The 23012-nt window shown below is 44.6% G+C and overlaps 1 protein-coding gene across 1 annotated transcript in view; it reads right to left on the reverse strand.

Moving 5' to 3' along the window:
- LOC110519322 (contactin-5) overlaps window positions 1–23012 on the reverse strand; it is a 533080-nt gene that overhangs the window by 388798 nt on the left and 121270 nt on the right. Inside the window, exon 2 of the mRNA XM_036964829.2 lies at window positions 20429–20551. Within this exon, the coding sequence (XP_036820724.2) occupies window positions 20429–20483 (55 nt within the window). The 5' untranslated portion in view covers window positions 20484–20551. The remainder of the gene's footprint in view (window positions 1–20428; window positions 20552–23012) is intronic.

Genomic DNA, 23012 nt, shown 5'->3' on the forward strand with positions numbered 1-23012 from the left:
GAGCAGGAAAATAATCCTGCAGCAACAGGAAAGATGAATAGATATATGGGTTATAATGAATGGACATTTTTGTTGATACATTTTTCCTTAAATACAATACACATTTTAAAAGTCCTGCGTTGAAGGAAAGTTCTCCTCAACAAGGGTGATCAAATGAAGATCCCACTACTGTAGCATGTCTAGTCATAGAGAGTACCATCACATTAATGTTCCTTCATGACATCATACATGTTCAGGATCCTAATTTGGAGTATTGTTGGAGAAAAACTATCCTGCAGAAACTACTTCTGGACATTTACTCCTTTCACACTTACCTGCCAATGTCCTTTTGATATCTGGACTATTTACTACATGAAAAGAGCAATACTGTTAATGTTAGTCAGTATGTTAGTTAATATAACAGTATGTTAGTTAATATAACAGTATGTTAGTTAATATAACAGTATGTTAGTTAATATAACAGTATGTTAGTTAATATAACAGTATGTTAGTTAATATACCAGTATGTTAGTCAGTATGTTAGTTAATACAACAGTATGTTAGTTAATATAACAGTATGTTAGTTAATATAACAGTATGTTAGTTAATATAACAGTATGTTAGTTAATATAACAGCATGTTAGTCAGTATGTTAGTTAATATAACAGTATGTTAGTTAATATAACAGTATGTTAGTTAATATAACAGGATGTTAGTTAATATAACAGTATGTTAGTTAATATAACAGTATGTTAGTTAATATAACAGTATGTTAGTTAATATAACAGTATGTTAGTTAATATAACAGTATGTTAGTTAATATAACAGTATGTTAGTTAATATAACAGTATGTTAGTTAATATACCAGCATGTTAGTCAGTATGTTAGTTAATATAACAGTATGTTAGTTAATATAACAGTATGTTAGTTAATATAACAGCATGTTAGTCAGTATGTTAGTTAATATAACAATATGTTAGTTAATATAACAGTATGTTAGTTAATATAACAGTATGTTAGTTAATATACCAGCATGTTAGTCAGTATGTTAGTTAATATAACAGTATGTTAGTTAATATAACAGTATGTTAGTTAATATAACAGTATGTTAGTTAATATAACAGTATGTTAGTTAATACAACAGTATGTTAGTTAATATAACAGTATGTTAGTTAATATAACAGTATGTTAGTTAATATAACAGTATGTTAGTTAATATAACAGCATGTTAGTCAGTATATTAGTTAATATAACAGTATGTTAGTTAATATAACAGTATGTTAGTTAATATAACAGTATGTTAGTTAATATAACAGTATGTTAGTTAATATAACAGGATGTTAGTTAATATAACAGTATGTTAGTTAATATAACAGTATGTTAGTTAATATAACAGTATGTTAGTTAATATAACAGTATGTTAGTTAATATACCAGCATGTTAGTTAATATAACAGTATGTTAGTTAATATACCAGCATGTTAGTCAGTATGTTAGTTAATATAACAGTATGTTAGTTAATATAACAGTATGTTAGTTAATATAACAGTATGTTAGTTAATATAACAGCATGTTAGTCAGTATGTTAGTTAATATGTTAGTTAATATGTTAGTTAATATAACAGTATGTTAGTTAATATAACAGTATGTTAGTTAATATAACAGTATGTTAGTCAGTATGTTAGTTAATATAACAGTATGTTAGTTAATATAACAGTATGTTAGTTAATATAACAGTATGTTAGTTAATATAACAGTATGTTAGTTAATATAACAGTATGTTAGTTAATATAACAGTATGTTAGTTAATATAACAGTATGTTAGTTAATATAACAGTATGTTAGTCAGTATGTTAGTTAATATAACAGTATGTTAGTCAGTATGTTAGTTAATATAACAGTATGTTAGTCAGTATGTTAGTTAATATAACAGTATGTTAGTTAATATAACAGTATGTTAGTTAATATAACAGTATGTTAGTTAATATAACAGTATGTTAGTTAATATAACAGTATGTTAGTTAATATAACAGTATGTTAGTTAATATAACAGTATGTTAGTTAATATAACAGTATGTTAGTTAATATAACAGCATGTTAGTCAGTATGTTAGTTAATATAACAGTATGTTAGTTAATATGTTAGTTAATATAACAGTATGTTAGTTAATATAACAGTATGTTAGTTAATATAACAGTATGTTAGTCAGTATGTTAGTTAATATAACAGTATGTTAGTTAATATAACAGTATGTTAGTTAATATAACAGCATGTTAGTCAGTATGTTAGTTAATATAACAGTATGTTAGTCAGTATGTTAGTTAATATAACAGTATGTTAGTCAGTATGTTAGTTAATATAACAGTATGTTAGTCAGTATGTTAGTTAATATAACAGTATATTAGTTAATATAACAGTATGTTAGTTAATATAACAGCATGTTAGTCAGTATGTTAGTTAATATAACAGTATGTTAGTCAGTATGTTAGTTAATATAACAGTATGTTAGTTAATATAACAGTATGTTAGTTAATATAACAGTATGTTAGTCAGTATGTTAGTTAATATAACAGTATGTTAGTTAATATAACAGTATGTTAGTTAATATAACAGTATGTTAGTTAATATAACAGTATGTTAGTCAGTATGTTAGTTAATATAACAGTATGTTAGTTAATATAACAGTATGTTAGTTAATATAACAGTATGTTAGTTAATATAACAGCATGTTAGTCAGTATGTTAGTTAATATAACAGTATGTTAGTTAATATAACAGTATGTTAGTTAATATAACAGTATGTTAGTTAATATAACAGTATGTTAGTTAATATAACAGTATGTTAGTCAGTATGTTAGTTAATATAACAGTATGTTAGTTAATATAACAGTATGTTAGTTAATATAACAGTATGTTAGTTAATATAACAGTATGTTAGTCAGTATGTTAGTTAATATAACAGTATGTTAGTTAATATAACAGTATGTTAGTTAATATAACAGTATGTTAGTTAATATAACAGTATGTTAGTTAATATAACAGTATGTTAGTTAATATAACAGTATGTTAGTTAATATAACAGTATGTTAGTTAATATAACAGTATGTTAGTCAGTATGTTAGTTAATATAACAGTATGTTAGTTAATATAACAGTATGTTAGTTAATATAACAGTATGTTAGTTAATATAACAGTATGTTAGTTAATATAACAGTATGTTAGTTAATATAACAGTATGTTAGTTAATATAACAGTATGTTAGTTAATATAACAGTATGTTAGTTAATATAACAGTATGTTAGTTAATATAACAGTATGTTAGTTAATATAACAGTATGTTAGTTAATATAACAGTATGTTAGTCAGTATGTTAGTTAATATAACAGTATGTTAGTTAATATAACAGTATGTTAGTTAATATAACAGTATGTTAGTCAGTATGTTAGTTAATATAACAGTATGTTAGTTAATATAACAGTATGTTAGTTAATATAACAGTATGTTAGTCAGTATGTTAGTTAATATAACAGTATGTTAGTTAATATAACAGTATGTTAGTTAATATAACAGTATGTTAGTTAATATAACAGTATGTTAGTTAATATAACAGTATGTTAGTTAATATAACAGTATGTTAGTTAATATAACAGTATGTTAGTTAATATAACAGTATGTTAGTTAATATAACAGTATGTTAGTTAATATAACAGTATGTTAGTCAGTATGTTAGTTAATATAACAGTATGTTAGTTAATATAACAGTATGTTAGTTAATATAACAGTATGTTAGTCAGTATGTTAGTTAATATAACAGTATGTTAGTTAATATAACAGTATGTTAGTTAATATAACAGTATGTTAGTCAGTATGTTAGTTAATATAACAGTATGTTAGTTAATATAACAGTATGTTAGTTAATATAACAGTATGTTAGTTAATATAACAGTATGTTAGTTAATATAACAGTATGTTAGTTAATATAACAGTATGTTAGTTAATATAACAGTATGTTAGTTAATATAACAGTATGTTAGTTAATATAACAGTATGTTAGTCAGTATGTTAGTTAATATAACAGTATGTTAGTTAATATAACAGTATGTTAGTTAATATAACAGTATGTTAGTCAGTATGTTAGTTAATATAACAGTATGTTAGTCAGTATGTTAGTTAATATAACAGTATGTTAGTCAGTATGTTAGTTAATATAACAGTATATTAGTTAATATAACAGTATGTTAGTCAGTATGTTAGTTAATATAACAGTATGTTAGTTAATATAACAGTATGTTAGTCAGTATGTTAGTTAATATAACAATATGTTAGTTAATATAACAGTATGTTAGTTAATATAACAGTATGTTAGTCAATATGTTAGTTAATATAACAGTATGTTTCACTTTATATTCCTGAAGAAAATAAAATAGGTTTGACATAGAAACACTGCATTTTCTGCATTGTTTTTAATAATGTTGATTCATTATGAAATTCTGAAACATGTTACTACCATTCGACCCATGAGGCCACTATGTAATTTGACTGAAGAAAAGGAGGGGATTCTGAAATACCACGAGACACAGCCATTATTTTAACCTGTTACTGCTGCAATCCCACTAATGGGATAAGTGTCATCAACAACCGCTGAATAGCATAGCGCTACACTCAATAAATATTACTACAAATATTTATGTTCATGAAATCACAAGTGAAATACAGCAAAACACAGCTTAGCCTTTCGTTAATCCACCTGTCGTGTCAGATTTTGAAATGATGCTTTACAGCGAAAGCAATCCAAGCTAATCAATACTGCCCCAATCCAAGCTAATCAATACTGCCCCGATCCAAGCTACTCAATACTGCCCCAATCCAAGCTACTCAATACTGCCCCAATCCAAGCTAATCAATACTGCCCCAATCCAAGCTAATCAATACTGCCCCAATCCAAGCTAATCAATACTGCCCCAATCCAAGCTACTCAATACTGCCCCAATCCAAGCTAATCAATACTGCCCCAATCCAAGCTACTCAATACTGCCCCAATCCAAGCTACTCAATACTGCCCCAATCCAAGCTACTCAATACTGCCCCAATCCAAGCTACTCAATACTGCCCCTGCAGCCATTAAATACATTATTATTATCCATCTTTAAATTACTATATCCAATTAAATTCATGAATAAATGAATCAATCAATCGATCAATTAATCATATGACTATACTGTTAAACACTAAAGAAACAAACAGGGGTGACTCTTGAAAGTAGGGATCATCCCTGTCCAGCAGGAAAACTTTATTTTTTACATTTGATCAAATGGATCTTGTTATATTACGTTTGCTTAAAACTGACATTTAAGGTCAATTTATAAGGGGAAAGCCAAGGGGATTGTCAAATGAATCATTTTCCAAATTTGACAAATGTTTCTATTGAACTTTTATTTTTAGAAACAAAAATAAGTATGTTTTGAGTACCTGTTGTCAACTGATAGCTACCACCCTTAACCCTCCCGTGGTCCTGGGGTCAGGGTGACCCAGGCCCTGTGTGTGGAGGGCTCCCCTTTCTGTGCTCTGCGCTCGCGGGTCAGAGTAACCCAGGCCCTGTGTGTGGAGGGCTGGCGCTCTTGCGCTGGCGGGTCAGAGCGACCGTGCCAGCCACTGGCGAGGCGTGTGCCTTCGAGCGTAGTAGAGAGTCTGCGAGTGTGGCGAGGCTGTGCCCGGCTCCCCGCTCTGCGCTCTGTGCTCTGTGCTCTGGCCTCACCGCTGCAAGCCGCTACACAGGTCCGGACGTGCCTCGCTCTGTGCTAGAGAGCAGCCGAGTGTTAGAGTTGCGTTCTGCGCTCCTGAGTCAGAGAGACCCTGCCAGCCACTGGCGAGGCGTGTGCCTTCGAGCGTAGTAGAGAGTCTGCGAGTGTGGCGAGGCTGTGCCCGGCTCCCCGCTCTGCGCTCTGTGCTCTGGCCTCACCGCTGCAAGCCGCTACACAGGTCCGGACGTGCCTCGCTGTGTGCTAGAGAGCAGCCGAGTGTTGTAGTTGTGCTCTGCGCTCGTGGCTCAGAGCGACCCAGGCCCTGTGTTTCCAGGGCTGGCGCTCTGCGCTCTGCGCTCCTGAGTCAGAGCGACCCAGTCAGCCACTGGCGAGGCGTATGCCTTCGAGCGTAGTAGAGTGTCTGCGAGTGTGGCGAGGCTGTGCCCGGCTCCCGGCTCCCCGCACTGAGCTCTGTGCTCTGGCCTCACCGCTGCAAGCCGCTACACAGGTCCGGACGTGCCTCACTGTGTGCTAGAGAGCAGCCGAGTGTTAGAGTTGCGCTCGTGGCTCAGAGCGACCCTGCAAGCCACTGGCGAGGCGTGTACCGTGGAGCGTAGTAGAGTGTCTGCGAGTGTCTGCGAGTGTCTGCGAGTGTGGCGAGGCTGTGCCCGGCTCTCCGCTCTGCGCTCGTGGGTCAGAGCGACCCTGCCAGCCGCTGCACAGGTCCATACGTGCCCCGCTGTGTGCTAGAGAGCAGCCGAGTGTCCTTGTTGTGCTCTGCGCTCTGCGCTCGTGGGTCAGAGCGACCCAGCCAGCCGCTGCACAGGTCCAGACGTGCTCCGCTGTGTGCTAGAGAGCAGCCGAGTGTTCTTGTTGCGCTCTGCGCTCGTGGGTCAGTGCGACCCAGGCCCTGGGTTTCCAAGGCTGGCGCTCTGCGCTCTGCGAGTCAGAGCGACCCTGTCAGCCACTGGCTAGGCGTATGCCGTGGAGCGTAGTAGAGCATCTGCGAGTGTGGCGAGGTTGTGCGCTCGTGGGTCAGAGCGACCCTGCCAGCCGCTACACAGGTCCGGACGTGCCCCGGTGTGTGCTAGAGAGCAGCCGAGTGTTCTTGTTGCGCTCTGCACTCTGCCAGTCAGAGCGACCCAGCCAGCCGCTGCACAGGTCCAGACGTGCTCCGTCGTGTGCTAGAGAGCAGCCAAGTTTTCTTGTTGCTCGGCTGGGGTGGGTCGACTGCACACGGCTACACACGAGCGCGCAAGCGAGCCTCGAGCATTTTCGGGTCTCGGTCTCCCACGTAAGCCGGCCCGGCCGGCCCTACGTAGAGAGGATACTAATATTGTCAGCGGCACCCACCCACACACACACACACACACACACACACACACACACAAAGTGACCGGCGCCCCACCTGTGCCAAGTGCGCTCTTGCCCGCAGCTCAGCGGACCCGATCAGTGGAGCCGAGCGGCCATGGCCGCGCGTTTTACGGCCGCGCAGGTTCTAGAACAGATCTTGTCCAGCGTGGACCAAGAAGACTACTCGGATTGCCAGGAGGAGGAGGAGGAGGAAGAGGTTTCGGAAGACGAAGACTGGGAGGAATGCAACCACGAGCGCCGCGAGGTCGACGATGCCTCTTCTCCCTCTTCTGAGGAAGAACAGCCCGAGGACGAGCACGAGGACGAGCGCGAGGACCGCGGCGAGGAAGAGATCTCCTCGGGCCCGGACCAACGGGAGCCGCCGTTGCTGTAGAAAAACGGCAAAATCGAGTGGTCCCCCGTGGCCTACGGCCGACCCGCCGCGACATCGCGTCCGCCTTCCACCTGTTTGTCACACCGGCGCTAGAAAGGATAATTGTGGAAATGACGAACCTGCACGGGGCCAGAAAATATGGAGACGGCTGGCGACCCATGGACGCCACGGACCTGCGAGCCTACGTAGGGCTGCTGATCCTAGCGGGCGTCTACAGGTCCAGGGGCGAGGCCGCGGCAAGCCTGTGGGACGCCGAGAGCGGCAGGACCGTGTTCCGAGCCACCGTGCCGCTCAAGGTCTTTCACAGGTACTCGAGGCTGCTGCGATTCGACGACCGCCAGTCGAGACCCGCCAGACCCGCCACGGACAAACTCGCAGCTATACGGGAGGATCTGGGATCCGACGTGACGGTGGACGAGCAACTGGTCCCGTTCAGAGGTACTGTGCTTGTGCTTGTGCTTGCGCATGCGCACATGTGCTTATATGTCTATACAGAGAGGCAGTGCTGCCGCAGCAGTGGTACAAGCAGCGGCTGTAGCAGCGCTGGCAGCGTGTGTAACACAAAAGTTGGCCCTTGGCCCCCGTGACACAGTAACCACACTAATGTCTTGTCCCCTTTCCAATTAGCCGCTGTCCTTTCCGTCAGTACATCCCCAGCAAGCCGGCCAAATACGGCATCAAGTCGTGGGTGGCCTGCGACGCCAAGTCCAGCGACGCTTGGAAGATGCAAGTGTACACCGGCAAGACGGCCGGCGGAGGCCCCGAGAAGAACCAGGGGATGCGCGTCGTCCTCGATCTGACAACGGGCCTGAGCGGTCGCAACGTCACCTGCGACAACTTCTTCAACTCCTACGACCTGGGCCAGCGGCTCCTCGAGAGGAACCTCACCATGGTGGGCACGGTGAGAAAGAACAAAGGCCGAGCTCCCGCCTGCGTTGCTCGAGTGCAGCGGCAGACAGGTCCTGTCCTCCAGGTTCGCCTTCACGCCCACCGCCACTCTGGTGTCCTACCTGGCAAAGAGAAACAAGAACGTGCTACTTTTGAGCACGCTGCACACAGAGGGCCACATTAGCGATCGCCGCGACAGGAAGCCGGCCCTCATCCTAGACTACAACTGCAACAAAGGCGGCGTGGACAACCTAGACAAGGTGGTGGGCACCTACAGCTGCAGATGGATGACTGCCCGCTGGCCCCTGGTCGTCTTCCACAACATCCTCGACGTGTCCTCCTACAGCGCCTTTGTCATATGGCGAGAGATCAAGCCTGACTGGTTGCCTGGCAAGCGGAACAAGCGCAGGGTGTTCCTCGAGCAGCTGGGAAAGGCACTCGTGAAGCCGCTGATCCAAAGAAGGCAGCATCTGCCCCGCACCGAAGCGGCGTCAGCGCTTGTCAAAGTCCTACAGAGTGCTACGGCGGCGATAGCTGCGGCGCCTTGTGATCAACAGCGCGAGGGCCCCCCCGCCACACTTTGTGTAGCCGTTAGAAATGAGGCTAATGTCATGACAACAGTCTTCTGGTAGATGGAAAGGCTTTGCCAAAAACCTACTCAATTAAATGCTAACTACAAAGTAGATACTCTGCCTACCTGGCAGAGTAATATAATAATTATTATTATCTACAGTAGCAGGTATCACCAGCATGGTTCTCTACAGTAGCAGGTGTCACCAGCATGGTTCTCTACAGTAGCAGGTATCACCAGCATGGTTCTCTACAGTAGAAGGTATCACGAGCATGGTTCTCTACAGTAGCAGGTATCACCAGCATGGTTCTCTACAGTAACAGGTGTCACCAGCATGGTTCTCTACGGTAGCAGGTATCACCAGTAGCAGGTATCACCAGCATGGTTCTCTACCCATCTGAGAGACGCAAACTCGGTCTCAACATTTAAGTCTTTACTGAAGACTCATCTCTTCAGTGGGTCATATGATTGAGTGTTGTCTGGCCCAGGAGTGTGAAGGTGAACGGAAAGGCACTGGAGCAACGAACCGCCCTTGCTGTCTCTGCCTGGCCGGTTCCCCTCTTTCCACTGGGATTCTCTGCCTCTAACCCTATTACAGGGGATGAGTCACTGGCTTACTAGGGCTCTTTCATACCGTCCATAGGAGGGGTGCGTCACTTGAGTGGGCTGAGTCACTGATGTGATCTTCCTGTCTGGGTTGGCGCCCCCCCCTTGGGTTGTGCCGTGGCGGAGATCTTTGTGGGCTATACTCGGCCTTGTCTCAGGATGGTAAGTTGGTGGTTGAAGATATCCCTCTAGTGGTGTGGGGGTTGTGCTTTGGGTGGGGTTATATCCTTCCTGTTTGGCCCTGTCCGGGGGTGTCATTGGATGGGGCCAGTGTCTCCTGACCCCTCCTGTCTCAGCCTCCAGTATTTATGCTGCAGTAGTTTATGTGTCGGGGGGCTAGGGTCAGTTTGTTATATCTGGAGTACTTCTCCTGTCCTATCCGGTGTCCTGTGTGAATTTAAGTATGCTCTCTAATTCTCTCTTTCTCTCTTTCTTTCTCACTATCGGAGGACCTGAGCCCTAGGACCATGCCTCAGGACTACCTAACATGATGACTCCTTGCTGTCCCCAGTCCACCTGGCCGTGCTGCTGCTCCAGTTTCAACTGTTCTGCCTTATTATTATTGGACCATGCTGGTTATTTATAAACATTTGAACATCTTGGCCATGTTCTGTTATAATCTCCACCCGGCACAGCCAGAAAAGGACTGGCCACCCCACATAGCCTGGTTCCTCTCTAGGTTTCTTCCTAGGTTTTGGCCTTTCTAGGGAGTTTTTCCTAGCAACTGTGCTTCTACACCTGCATTGCTTGCTGTTTGGGGTTTTAGGCTGGGTTTCTGTACAGCACTTTGAGATATCAGCTGATGTACGAAGGGCATTATAAATACATTTGATTTGATTTGATACAGTAGCAGGTATCACTAGCATTGTTCTCTACAGTAGCAGGTATCACCAGCATGGTTCTCTACAGTAGCAGGAACCACCAGATTGGTTCTCTACAGTAACAGGTATCATCAGCATGGTTCTCTACAGTAGCAGGGGTATCACCAGTAGTAGCAGGTATCAGGTACCACCAGCATGGTTCTCTACAGTAGCAGGTATCAAAGGACTAAGGTATTTATACTGCCTGGTATCTGCATGGCTATTGTGTAGCAGGGTCGGACTCAGTAGCAGAGCAGCTAGTACCACTTCAGCAGCAGCAGCAGCAGCAACACATTGTTATACAACAGAAATGACAAAGAAATTAGGCTATTGTAAGATTGTTTTACCTCCCAGACAGATATGTATTTTTCCTCCTGAACAGTCAGAGAAAGAAACTTCTGGCTAGCTACTTCAGTTAGTTAGTAGGCCTGGAGGCAGCTCTGCAGAGTGTCTCTAGCTACTTCAGTTAGCAGGCCTGAAGGCAGCTCTGCAGAGTGTCTCTAGCTACTTCAGGTAGCCTGAAGGCAGCTCTGCAGAGTGTCTCTAGCTACTTCAGTTAGCCTGAAGGCAGCTCTGCAGAGTGTCTCTAGCTACTTCAGTTAGCAGGCCTGGAGGCAGCTCTGCAGAGTGTCTCTAGCTACTTCAGTTAGCAGGCCAGAAGGCAGCTCTGCAGAGTGCCTCTCGAGCTACTTCAGTTAGTAGGCCTGAAGGCAGCTCTGCAGAGTGTCTCTAGCTACTTCACATAGCCTGAAGGCAGCTCTGCAGAGTGTCTCTAGCTACTTCAGATAGCCTGAAGGCAGCTCTGCAGAGTGTCTCTAGCTACTTCAGTTAGCCTGAAGGCAGCTCTGCAGAGTGTCTCTAGCTACTTCAGTTAGCAGGCCTGAAGGCAGCTCTGCAGAGGGTCTCTAGCTACTTCAGATAGCCTGAAGGCAGCTCTGCAGAGTGTCTCTAGCTACTTCAGTTAGCAGGCCTGAAGGCAGCTCTGCAGAGTGTCTCTAGCTACTTCAGTTAGCCTGACGGCAGCTCTGCAGAGTGTCTCTAGCTTCTTCAGTTAGCAGGCCTGAAGGCAGCTCTGCAGAGTGCCTCTAGCTACTTCAGTTAGCCTGAAGGCAGCTCTGCAGAGTGTCTCTAGCTACTTCAGTTAGCCTGAAAGCAGCTCTACAGAGTGTCTCTAGCTACTTCAGTTAGCCTGAAAGCAGCTCTGCAGAGTGTCTCTTGCTACTTCAGTTAGCCTGAAGGCAGCTCTGCAGAGTGTCTCTAGCTACTTCAGTTAGCCTGAAGGCAGCTCTGCAGAGTGTCTCTAGCTACTTCAGTTAGCCTGAAGGCAGCTCTGCAGAGTGTCTCTAGCTACTTCAGTTAGAAGGCCAGAAGGCAGCTCTGCAGAGTGTCTCTAGCTACTTCAGTTAGCCTAAAGGCAGCTCTGCAGAGTGTCTCTAGCTACTTCAGTTAGCAGGTCTGGAGGCAGCTCTGCAGAGTGTCTCTAGCTACTTCAGTTAGCAGGCCTGAAGGCAGCTCTGCAGAGGGTCTCTAACTACTTCAGGTAGCCTGAAGGCAGCTCTGCAGAGTGTCTCTTGCTACTTCAGTTAGCCTGAAGCCAGCTCTGCAGAGTGTCTCTAGCTACTTCAGTTAGCCTGAAGGCAGCTCTGCAGAGTGTCTCTAGCTACTTCAGATAGCCTGAAGGCAGCTCTGCAGAGTGTCTCTAGCTACTTCAGTTAGCAGGCCTGAAGGCAGCTCTGCAGAGTGTCTCTAGCTACTTCAGTTAGCCTGACGGCAGCTCTGCAGAGTGTCTCTAGCTTCTTCAGTTAGCAGGCCTGAAGGCAGCTCTGCAGAGTGTCTCTAGCTACTTCAGTTAGCCTGAAAGCAGCTCTACAGAGTGTCTCTAGCTACTTCAGTTAGCCTGAAAGCAGCTCTGCAGAGTGTCTCTAGCTACTTCAGTTAGCAGGCCTGAAGGCAGCTCTGCAGAGGGTCTCTAGCTACTTCAGTTAGTCTGAAAGCAGATCTACAGAGTGTCTCTAGCTACTTCAGTTAGCCTGAAAGCAGCTCTGCAGAGTGTCTCTAGCTACTTTAGTTAGCCTGAAGGCAGCTCTACAGAGTGTCTCTAGCTACTTCAGTTAGTAGGCCTGAAGGCAGCTCTGCAGAGTGTCTCTAGCTACTTCAGTTAGCCTGAAGGCAGCTCTGCAGAGTGTCTCTAGCTACTTCAGTTAGCAGGCCTGAAGGCAGCACTGTAGAGTGTCTCTAGCTACTTCAGTTAGCAGGCCTGAAGGCAGCTCTGCAGAGTGTCTCTAGCTACTTCAGTTAGACTGAAGGCAGCTCTGCAGAGTGTCTCTAGATACTTCAGTTAGCAGGCCTGAAGGCAGCTCTGCAGAGTGTCTCTAGCTACTTCAGTTAGCCTGAAGGCAGCTCTGCAGAGTGTCTCTAGCTACTTCAGTTAGCAGGCCTGAAGGCAGCTCTGCAGAGGGTCTCTAGCTACTTAAGTTAGCCGGAAGGCAGCTCTGCAGAGGGTCTCTAGCTACTTCAGTTAGCCTGAAGGCAGCTCTGCAGAGTGTCTCTAACTACTTCAGTTAGCAGGCCTGAAGGCAGCTCTGCAGAGGGTCTCTAACTACTTCAGTTAGCCTGAAGGAAGCTCTGCAGAGTGTCTCTAGCTACTTCAGTTAGCAGGCCTGAAGGCAGCTCTGCAGAGGGTCTCTAACTACTTCAGATAGCCTGAAGGCAGCTCTGCAGAGTGTCTCTTGCTACTTCAGTTAGCCTGAAGGCAGCTCTGCAGAGTGTCTCTAGCTACTTCAGTTAGCCTGAAGGCAGCTCTGCAGAGTGTCTCTAGCTACTTCAGTTAGCAGGCCTGAGGCAGCTCTGCAGAGTGTCTCTAGCTACTTCAGTTAGCAGGCCTGAAGGCAGCTCTGCAGAGGGTCTCTAACTACTTCAGGTAGCCTGAAGGCAGCTCTGCAGAGTGTCTCTTGCTACTTCAGTTAGCCTGAAGGCAGCTCTGCAGAGTGTCTCTAGCTACTTCAGTTAGCCTGAAGGCAGCTCTGCAGAGTGTCTCTAGCTACTTCAGTTAGCCTGAAGGCAGCTCTGCAGAGTGTCTCTAGCTACTTCAGTTAGAAGGCCTGAAGGCAGCTCTGCAGAGTGTCTCTAGCTACTTCAGTTAGCCTGAAGGCAGCTCTGCAGAGTGTCTCTAGCTACTTCAGTTAGCAGGTCTGGAGGCAGCTCTGCAGAGTGTCTCTAGCTACTTCAGTTAGCAGGCCTGAAGGCAGCTCTGCAGAGGGTCTCTAACTACTTCAGGTAGCCTGAAGGCAGCTCTGCAGAGTGTCTCTTGCTACTTCAGTTAGCCTGAAGGCAGCTCTGCAGAGTGTCTCTAGCTACTTCAGTTAGCCTGAAGGCAGCTCTGCAGAGTGTCTCTAGCTACTTCAGATAGCCTGAAGGCAGCTCTGCAGAGTGTCTCTAGCTACTTCAGTTAGTAGGCCTGAAGGCAGCTCTGCAGAGTGTCTCTAGCTACTTCAGTTAGCCTGAAAGCAGCTCTACAGAGTGTCTCTAGCTACTTCAGTTAGCCTGAAAGCAGCTCTGCAGAGTGTCTCTAGCTACTTCAGTTAGCAGGCCTGAAGGCAGCTCTGCAGAGTGTCTCTTGCTACTTCAGTTAGCAGGCCTGAAGGCAGCTCTGCAGAGGGTCTCTAGCTACTTCAGTTAGCAGGCCAGAAGGAAGCTCTGCAGAGTGTCTCTAGCTACTTCAGTTAGCCTGAAGGCAGCTCTGCAGAGTGTCTCTAGCTACTTCAGTTAGCCTGAAACCAGCTCTACAGAGTGTCTCTAGCTACTTCAGTTAGCCTGAAAGCAGCTCTGCAGAGTGTCTCTAGCTACTTCAGTTAGCCTGAAGGCAGCTCTACAGAGTGTCTCTAGCTACTTCAGTTAGTAGGCCTGAAGGCAGCTCTGCAGAGTGTCTCTAGCTACTTCAGTTAGCAGGCCTGAAGGCAGCTCTGCAGAGGGTCTCTAGCTACTTCAGTTAGCCTGAAGGCAGCTCTGCAGAGTGTCTCTAGCTACTTCAGTTAGCAGGCCTGAAGGCAGCTCTGCAGAGTGTCTCTTGCTACATCAGTTAGCCTGAAGGCAGCTCTGCAGAGTGTCTCTAGCTACTTCAGTTAGCCTGAAGGCAGCTCTGCAGAGTGTCTCTAGCTACTTCAGTTAGCAGGCCTGAAGGCAGCTCTGCAGAGTGTCTCTAGCTACTTCAGTTAGCAGGCCTGAAGGCAGCTCTGCAGAGTGTCTCTAGCGACTTCTGTTAGCAGGCCTGAAGGCAGCTCTGCAGAGTTTCTCTAGCTACTTCAGTTAGCCTGAAGGCAGCTCTACAGAGTGTCTCTAGCTACTTCAGATAGCCTGTAGGCAGCTCTGCAGAGTGTCTCTAGCGACTTCAGTTAGCCTGAAGGCAGCTCTGCAGAGTGTCTCTAGCTACTTCAGTTAGCCTGAAGGCAGCTCTGCAGAGTGTCTCTAGCTACTTCAGTTAGCAGGCCTGAAGGCAGCTCTGCAGAGTGTCTCTAGCTACTTCAGTTAGCCTGAAGACAGCTCTGCAGAGTGTCTCTTGCTACATCAGTTAGCCTGAAGGCAGCTCTGCAGAGTGTCTCTAGCTACTTAAGTTAGCCTGAAGGCAGCTCTGCAGAGGGTCTCTAGCTACTTCAGTTAGAAGGCCTGAAGGCAGCTCTGCAGAGTGTCTCTAGCTACTTAAGTTAGCCTGAAGGCAGCTCTGCAGAGGGTCTCTAGCTACTTCAGTTATCAGGCCTGAAGGCATCTCTGCAGAGTGTCTCTAGCTACTTAAGTTAGCCTGAAGGCAGCTCTGCAGAGGGTCTCTAGCTATTTCAGTTAGCAGGCCTGAAGGCAGCTCTGCAGAGGGTCTCTAGCTACTTCAGTTAGAAGGCCTGGAGGCAGCTCTGCAGAGTGTCTCTAGCTACTTCAGTTAGAAGGCCTGGAGGCAGCTCTGCAGAGTGTCTCTAGCTACTTCAGTTAGCCTGAAGGCAGCTCTGCAGAGTGTCTCTAGCTACTTCAGGTAGCCTGAAGGCAGCTCTGCAGAGTGTTCAATCCCTGGCACAGCCACAAAGTCAAAACATCTATTTTTTTTAACCCAACCTTAACCACACTGCTAACACTAAACTTAATTTAAGACAAACATTTTTAACGATAGAGCCAATTATGAATATCTAGCGGAAATCACAGAGTTCTGCCTCCAGGTCAACCTGACTTGAGTTACCAGTAACATCACAGCACTATCAGTAACACATTGGTTCACACTCACAGGTTTATGAGTAACAAAATTGCGATGCTACCATGCATAACATACACATGGACGATGTGTTGATAGTGTTTCTGGGAAGGAGCCATTGGGATTCCACAGTCATAAGATAAACGGAAGACACATTGTAATATGTTCTTTGCAGATAATAGATAAATGTTGTGAGCTTGCGGATAGATCCAGATTTCCACAAATCTGACCCTCACAAGGACTTATCATACAGGGGTCACCAAGGTCTGATTGTCCAGTGTATAAGGTGCTTACTCTCTCTGAAATGACAAGAGTGAGATTTGAGCTATGAGGCTCTAGCCCATTGCTTATATCGGCAAAGAGAACAGAGAGCTCAATCAAGACACAGAGGCACCTGTTATGCACCTATAGACCTGGCAGGCACAGACACAGAGGCACCTGTAGACATGGCAGGCACAGACACAGAGGCACCTGTTATGCACCTATAGACATGGCAGGCAGAGACACAGAGGCACCTGTTATGCACCTATAGACCTGGCAGGCACAGACACAGAGGCACCTGTTATACACCTATAGGCCTGGCAGGCACAGACACATAGGCACCTGTTATACACCTATAGGCCTGGCAGGCACAGACACAGAGGCACCTATAGACCTGGCAGACACAGACACAGAGGCACCTGTTATGTACCTATAGACCTGGCAGGCACAGACACAGAGGCACCTGTTATGCACCTGTAGACCTGAAAGGCACAGACACAGAGGCACCTATACACCTGGCAGGCACAGACACAGCGGCACCTGTTATGCACCTGTAGACCTGAAAGGCACAGACACAGAGGCACCTATAGACCTGGCAGGCACAGAGACAGAGGCACCTGTTATGCACCTGTAGACCTGGCAGACACAGACACAGAGGCACCTGTTATGCACCTGTAGACCTGGCAGGCACAGACACAGAGGCACCTGTTAAGCACCTGTAGGCCTGAAAGGCACAGACACAGAGGCACCAATAGACCTGGCAGGTACAGTCACAGAGGCAGCTGTTATGCACCTAGAGACCTGGCAGGCACAGACACAGAGGCACATGTTAGGCACCTATAGACCTGGCAGGCACAGACACAGAGGCACCTGTTATGCACCTGTAAACCTGAAAGGCACAGACACAGAGGCACCTATAGACCTGTCAGGCTCAGACACAGAGGCACCTATAGACCTGACAGGCACAGACACAGAGGCACCTATAGACCTGGCAGGTACAGACACAGAGGCACCTGTTATGCACCTGTAGACCTGAAAGGCACAGACACAGAGGCACCTATAGACCTGGCAGGCACAGACACAGAGGCACCAGTTATACACCCTAGACCTGGCAGGCACAGACACAGAGGCACCTGTTATGCACCTAGAGACATGGCAGGCAAAGACATAGAGGCACCTGTCATGTACCTATAGACCTGGCAGGTACAGTCACAGAGGCACATATAGACCTGGCAGGCACAGACACAGAGTCACCTGTTATGCACCTAGAGACCTGGCAGGCACAGACACAGAGGCACCTGTTATGCACCTGTAGACCTGAAAGGCACAGACACAGAGGCACCTGTTATGCACCTGTAGACCTGCAAGGCACAGACACAGAGGCACCTATAGACCTGGCAGGCACAGACACAGAGACACCTGTTATGCACCTGCAGACCTGAAAGGCACAGACACAGAGGCACCTATATACCTGGCAGGCACAGACACAGAGGCACCTATAGACCTGGCAGTTACAGACAAAGAGGCACCTATAGACCTGGCAGGAACATACACAGAGGCACCTGTTATGCACCTAGAGACCTGGCAGGCACAGACACAGATGCACCTGTTATGCACCTGTAGACCTGAAAGGCACAGACACAGAGGCACCTGTTATGCACCTGTAGACCTGAAAGGCACAGACACAGAGGCACCTATAGACCTGGCAGGCACAGACACAGAGGCACATGTTATGCACCTAGAGACATGGCAGACACAGACACAGAGGCACCTGTTATGCACCTGTAGACCTGAAAGGCACAGACGCAGAGTCACCTGTTATGCACCTGTAGACCTGGCAGGCACAGACACAGACAACCAACTCTACACTCTAAGCTGAATACTTCAGACAAACTCAACTCCCACAAACAAAATGGCAGACAATAATACAGTTGAAGTTGGAAGTTTACATACACTTAGGTTGGAGTCGTTGAAAACTTGTTTTTCAACCACTCCACAAATGGATTTCTTGTTAACAAACTATAGTTTTGGCAAGTCGGTTAGGACATCTACTTTGTGCATGACACAAGTCATTGTTCAAACAATAGTTTACAGACAGATCATTTTACTGTATCACAATTCCAGTGGGTCAAAAGTTTACATACACTAAGTTGACTGTGCCTTTAAACAGCTTGGAAAATTCCAGAAAATTATTTCATGGCTTTAGAAGCTTCTGATAGGCTAATTGACATAATTTGAGTCAATTGGAGGTGTACCTGTGCATGTATTTCAAGGCCTACCTTCAAACCCAGTGCCTCTTGCTTGACATCATGGGAAAATCTAAAGAAATCAGCCAAGACCTCAGAATTTTTTTGTAGACCTCCACAAGTCTGGTTCATCCTTGGGAGCAATTTACAAATACTGAAGGCACCACGTTCATCTGTACAAACAATAGTACGCAAGTATAACGCCATGGGACCACGCAGCCGTCATAACGCTCAAGAGGTAGACGCGTTCTGTCTCCTAGAGATGAACGTACTTTGATGCGAAAAGTGCAAATCAATCCCAGAACAACAGCAAAGGACATTGTGAAGAAGTCCTATATCGTCATAACCTGAAACGCCACTCAGCAAGGAAGAAGCCACTGCTCCAAAAACCTCCATAGAAAAGCCAGACTACGGTTTGAAACTGCACATGGGGGCAAATATCGTACTTTTTGGAGAAATGTCCCCTGGTCTGGTGAAACAGAAATAGAACTGTTTGGCTGTAATGACCATTGTTATCTTTGGAGGAAAAAGGGGGAGGCTTGCAAGCCGAAGAACACCATCCCAACCGTGAAGCATGGGGGTGGCAGCATCATGTTGTGGGGGTGTTTTGCTGCAGGAGGGACTGGTGCACTTCACAAAATAGATGGCAACATGAGGTAGGAAAATTATGTGGATATATTGAAGCAACATCTCAAGACATCAGTCAGGAAGTTAGAGCTTGGTCGAAAATGGGTCTTCAAAATGGACAATGTCCCCAAGCATACTTTCAAAGTTGTGGCAAAATTGTTTCTTATGGCTGCGATCCGGTTAACGGGATCGATATGACAACAGCCAGTGAAAGTGCAGGGCGCCAAATTCAAACAACAGAAATGTCATAATTAAAATTCCTCATACATATAAGCATCTTATACCATTTTAAAGGTAATCTTGTTGTTATTCCCACCACAGTGTCCGATTTCAAAAAGGCTTTACAGCGAAAGCCACAGTCACAGAAAAACACAGACATTTTTTCAGCCAAAGAGAGGAGTCACAAAAAGCAGAAATAGAGATAAAATTAATCACTAACCTTTGATGATCCTCATCAGATGACACTCATAGGACTTCATGTTACACAATACATGTATGTCTTGTTCGACAATGTGCATATTTATATCCAAAAATCTAATTTTACATTGGCGTGTTATGTTCAGTAGTTCCAAAACATGCAGAGATTTTGCAGAGAGCCACATCAATTCACAGAAATACTCATAATAAACATTGATAAAAGATACAGCTATTATACATGGAACTTTAGATAAACTGTGTCAGATTTAAAAAAAACTTTACGGAAAAAGCATACCATGCAATAATCTGAGTACAGCGCTCAGAGACCAAAACAGCCAAACAGATATCCCCCATGTTGTGGAGTCAACATTAGTCAGAAATAGCATTATAAATATTCACTTACCTTTGATGATCTTCATCAGAATCCCAGGAATCCCAGTTTCACAATAAATGCTTGATTTGTTTGATAAAGTTCATAATTTATGTCCAAATACCTCCTTTTGTTAGCCCATTCAGCCCTGTAATCCAAATTCATGACGCACAAGCAGACGAAAAGTAAAAAAGTTCCGTTACAGTCCGTAGAAACATGCAAACGATGTATAGAATCAATCTTTAGGGTGTTTTTAACATAAATCTTCAATAATGTTCCAACCGGAGAATTCCTTTGTCTGTGAGAAATGCGATGTAACGCGAGCTACCTCTCACATGAACGAGCGTGGTCAGCTCGTGGCTCCTGGCAGACCCCCTGACTCATTCCCCTCTCATTCGGCCCCCCTTCACAGTAGAAGCATCAAACAAGGTTCTAAAGACTGTTGGCATCTAGTGGAAGCCTTAGGAAGTGCAAGATGGCCAATAACCCACTGTATCTTCAATAGGGGTTTAGTTGAAAAACGACAAACCTCAGACTTCCCACTTCCTGTTTTGATTTCTCCTCAGGTTTTTGCCTGCCATATGAGTTCTGTTATACTCACAGACATCATTCAAACGGTTTTGGAAACTTCAGAGTGTTCTCTATCCAAATATACTAATAATATGCATAGCTTCTGGGACTGAGTAGCAGGCAGTTTACTCTGGGCACGGGTAGAAAACGTGAAAATGTTGTTATTATTGATATGACTGGCTGTTGGAATCAGTGTGCACCATCGCACTCAGACAAACAGAGCATCTACTGTGACAGCGGCACATCGCCGTAAAAGAGCAAGAAAACCTTCAGCTTATCTCAGAGCGTTGCATTGTGGGTATCTCCTACTACAGTACCTGAAAGGCCACTGATGACGGACAGCAGGAGAAGTGGTTTCCATGGCGACCCCATACTTGTTCAGGCGGGTCCCCCCCTTCAGCAGCGTTGTTAGAAGGTCTGTTTCTTCATTAAAGCTGTGCCTAGGAAAGAACAAGAACAACATTCAACTGTTTGTTAGTAGGTTTAAAGCTGTGCCTAGGAAAGAACAATAACAACATTCAACTGTTTGTTAGTAGGTTTAAAGCTGTGCCTAGGAAAGAACAATAACAACATTCAACTGTTTGTTAGTAGGTTTAAAGCTGTGCCTAGGAAAAAACAAGAACAACATGCAACTGTTTGTTAGTAGGTTTAAAGCTGTGCCTAGGAAAAAACAAGAACAACATGCAACTGTTTGTTAGTAGGTTTAAAGCTGTCTATTAAACAACAACAACAACAAGAACTGCTTGTTGCCAGTTAAAGCTGTTTCAATGGACAAGTTGACATTGGATGAATTTACCAACCCCCACTTTATATTCTGAATGTAAAAGTGTTACATTAGGGCATGCTTGTGAATTTGAGGGTTTGTCTGTCTGTCTGTCTGGCTTTCGGTCTGTCTGTTGGCTTTCGGTCTATCTGTCTGTCTGTCTGGCTTTCAGTCTGTCTGTTGGCTTTCGGTCTATCTGTCTGTCTGTCCGTCTTTCATGTCTGCTCTGCTCTGAGCGATGAGGGCTGGGAACAATGAGAGCTGTGCATGTCAAGACAGAGCCTCTCCTATCCTCCTCAGCCTTCCCTTTACTCAGCCCCCCCTCTCCTCAGCCTCACCTCCCCTTCTCAGCCTCTCCTCTTCAGACTTCTCTCCTCAGCCTCTCCTCTTCAGCCTTCTCTCCTCAGCCTCTCCTCTTCAGCCTTCTCTCCTCAGCCTCTCCTCTTCAGCCTTCTCTACTCAGCCTCTCCTCTTCAGCCTCCCCTCCTCATACTCTCCTCATCCTCTCTTCATCCTGCTCTCACCAGCCCTCCCTCCTCCTCCTTTCCTCACCAGCCCACCCTCCTCCTCCTCTCCTCACCAGCCCTCCCTCCTCCTCCTCTCCTCACCAGCCCTCCCTCCTCATCTTCCTCTCACCAGCCCTCTCTCTCTCTCTCTCTCTCTATCTCTCTCTCTCTCTCTCTCTCTCATCCTCTCAATTCAATTCAATTCAAGGGGCTTTATTGGCATGGGAAACATGTGTTAACATTGCCAAAGCAAGTGAGGTAGATAATATACAATAAAAATGAACAGTAAACATTACACATACAGAAGTTTCAAAACAATAAAGACATTACAAATGTCATATTATACAGTGCCTTGCGAAAGTTTGCGGCCCCCTTGAACTTTGCGACCTTTTGCCACATTTCAGGCTTCAAACATAAAGATAGAAAACTGTATTTTTTTGTGAAGAATCAACAACAAGTGGGACACAATCATGAAGTGGAACGACATTTATTGGATATTTCAAACTTTTTTAACAAATCAAAAACTGAAAAATTGGGCGTGCAAAATTATTCAGCCCCTTTACTTTCAGTGCAGCAAACTCTCTCCAGAAGTTCAGTGAGGATCTCTGAATGATCCAATGTTGACCTAAATGACTAATGATGATAAATACAATCCACCTGTGTGTAATCAAGTCTCCGTATAAATGCACCTGCACTGTGATAGTCTCAGAGGTCCGTTAAAAGCGCAGAGAGCATCATGAAGAACAAGGAACACACCAGGCAGGTCCGAGATACTGTTGTGAAGAAGTTTAAAGCCGGATTTGGATACAAAAAGATTTCCCAAGCTTTAAACATTCCAAGGAGCACTGTGCAAGCGATAATATTGAAATGGAAGGAGTATCAGACCACTGCAAATCTACCAAGACCTGGCCGTCCCTCTAAACTTTCAGCTCATACAAGGAGAAGACTGATCAGAGATGCAGCCAAGAGGCCCATGATCACTCTGGATGAACTGCAGAGATCTACAGCTGAGGTGGGAGACTCTGTCCATAGGACAACAATCAGTCGTATATTGCACAAATCTGGCCTTTATGGAAGATTGGCAAGAAGAAAGCCATTTCTTAAAGATATCCATAAAAAGTGTTGTTTAAAGTTTGCCACAAGCCACCTGGGAGACACACCAAACATGTGGAAGAAGGTGCTCTGGTCAGATGAAACCAAAATTGAACTTTTTGGCAACAATGCAAAACGTTATGTTTGGCGTAAAAGCAACACAGCTCACACCATCCCCACTGTCAAACATGGTGGTGGCAGCATCATGGTTTGGGCCTGCTTTTCTTCAGCAGGGACAGGGAAGATGGTTAAAATTGATGGGAAGATGGATGGAGCCAAATACAGGACCATTCTGGAAGAAAACCTGATGGAGTCTTCAAAAGACCTGAGACTGGGACGGAGATTTGTCTTCCAACAAGACAATGATCCAAAACATAAAGCAATATCTATAATGGAATGGTTCAAAAATAAACATATCCAGGTGTTAGAATGGCCAAGTCAAAGTCCAGACCTGAATCCAATCGAGAATCTGTGGAAAGAACTGAAAACTGCTGTTCACAAATGCTCTCCATCCAACCTCACTGAGCTCGAGCTGTTTTG

This window comes from Oncorhynchus mykiss, chromosome 27 (assembly GCF_057628025.1).
Source record: "Oncorhynchus mykiss isolate SJ-2025 chromosome 27, ASM5762802v1, whole genome shotgun sequence".
In the NCBI taxonomy this organism is placed as follows: Eukaryota; Metazoa; Chordata; class Actinopteri; order Salmoniformes; family Salmonidae; genus Oncorhynchus; species Oncorhynchus mykiss.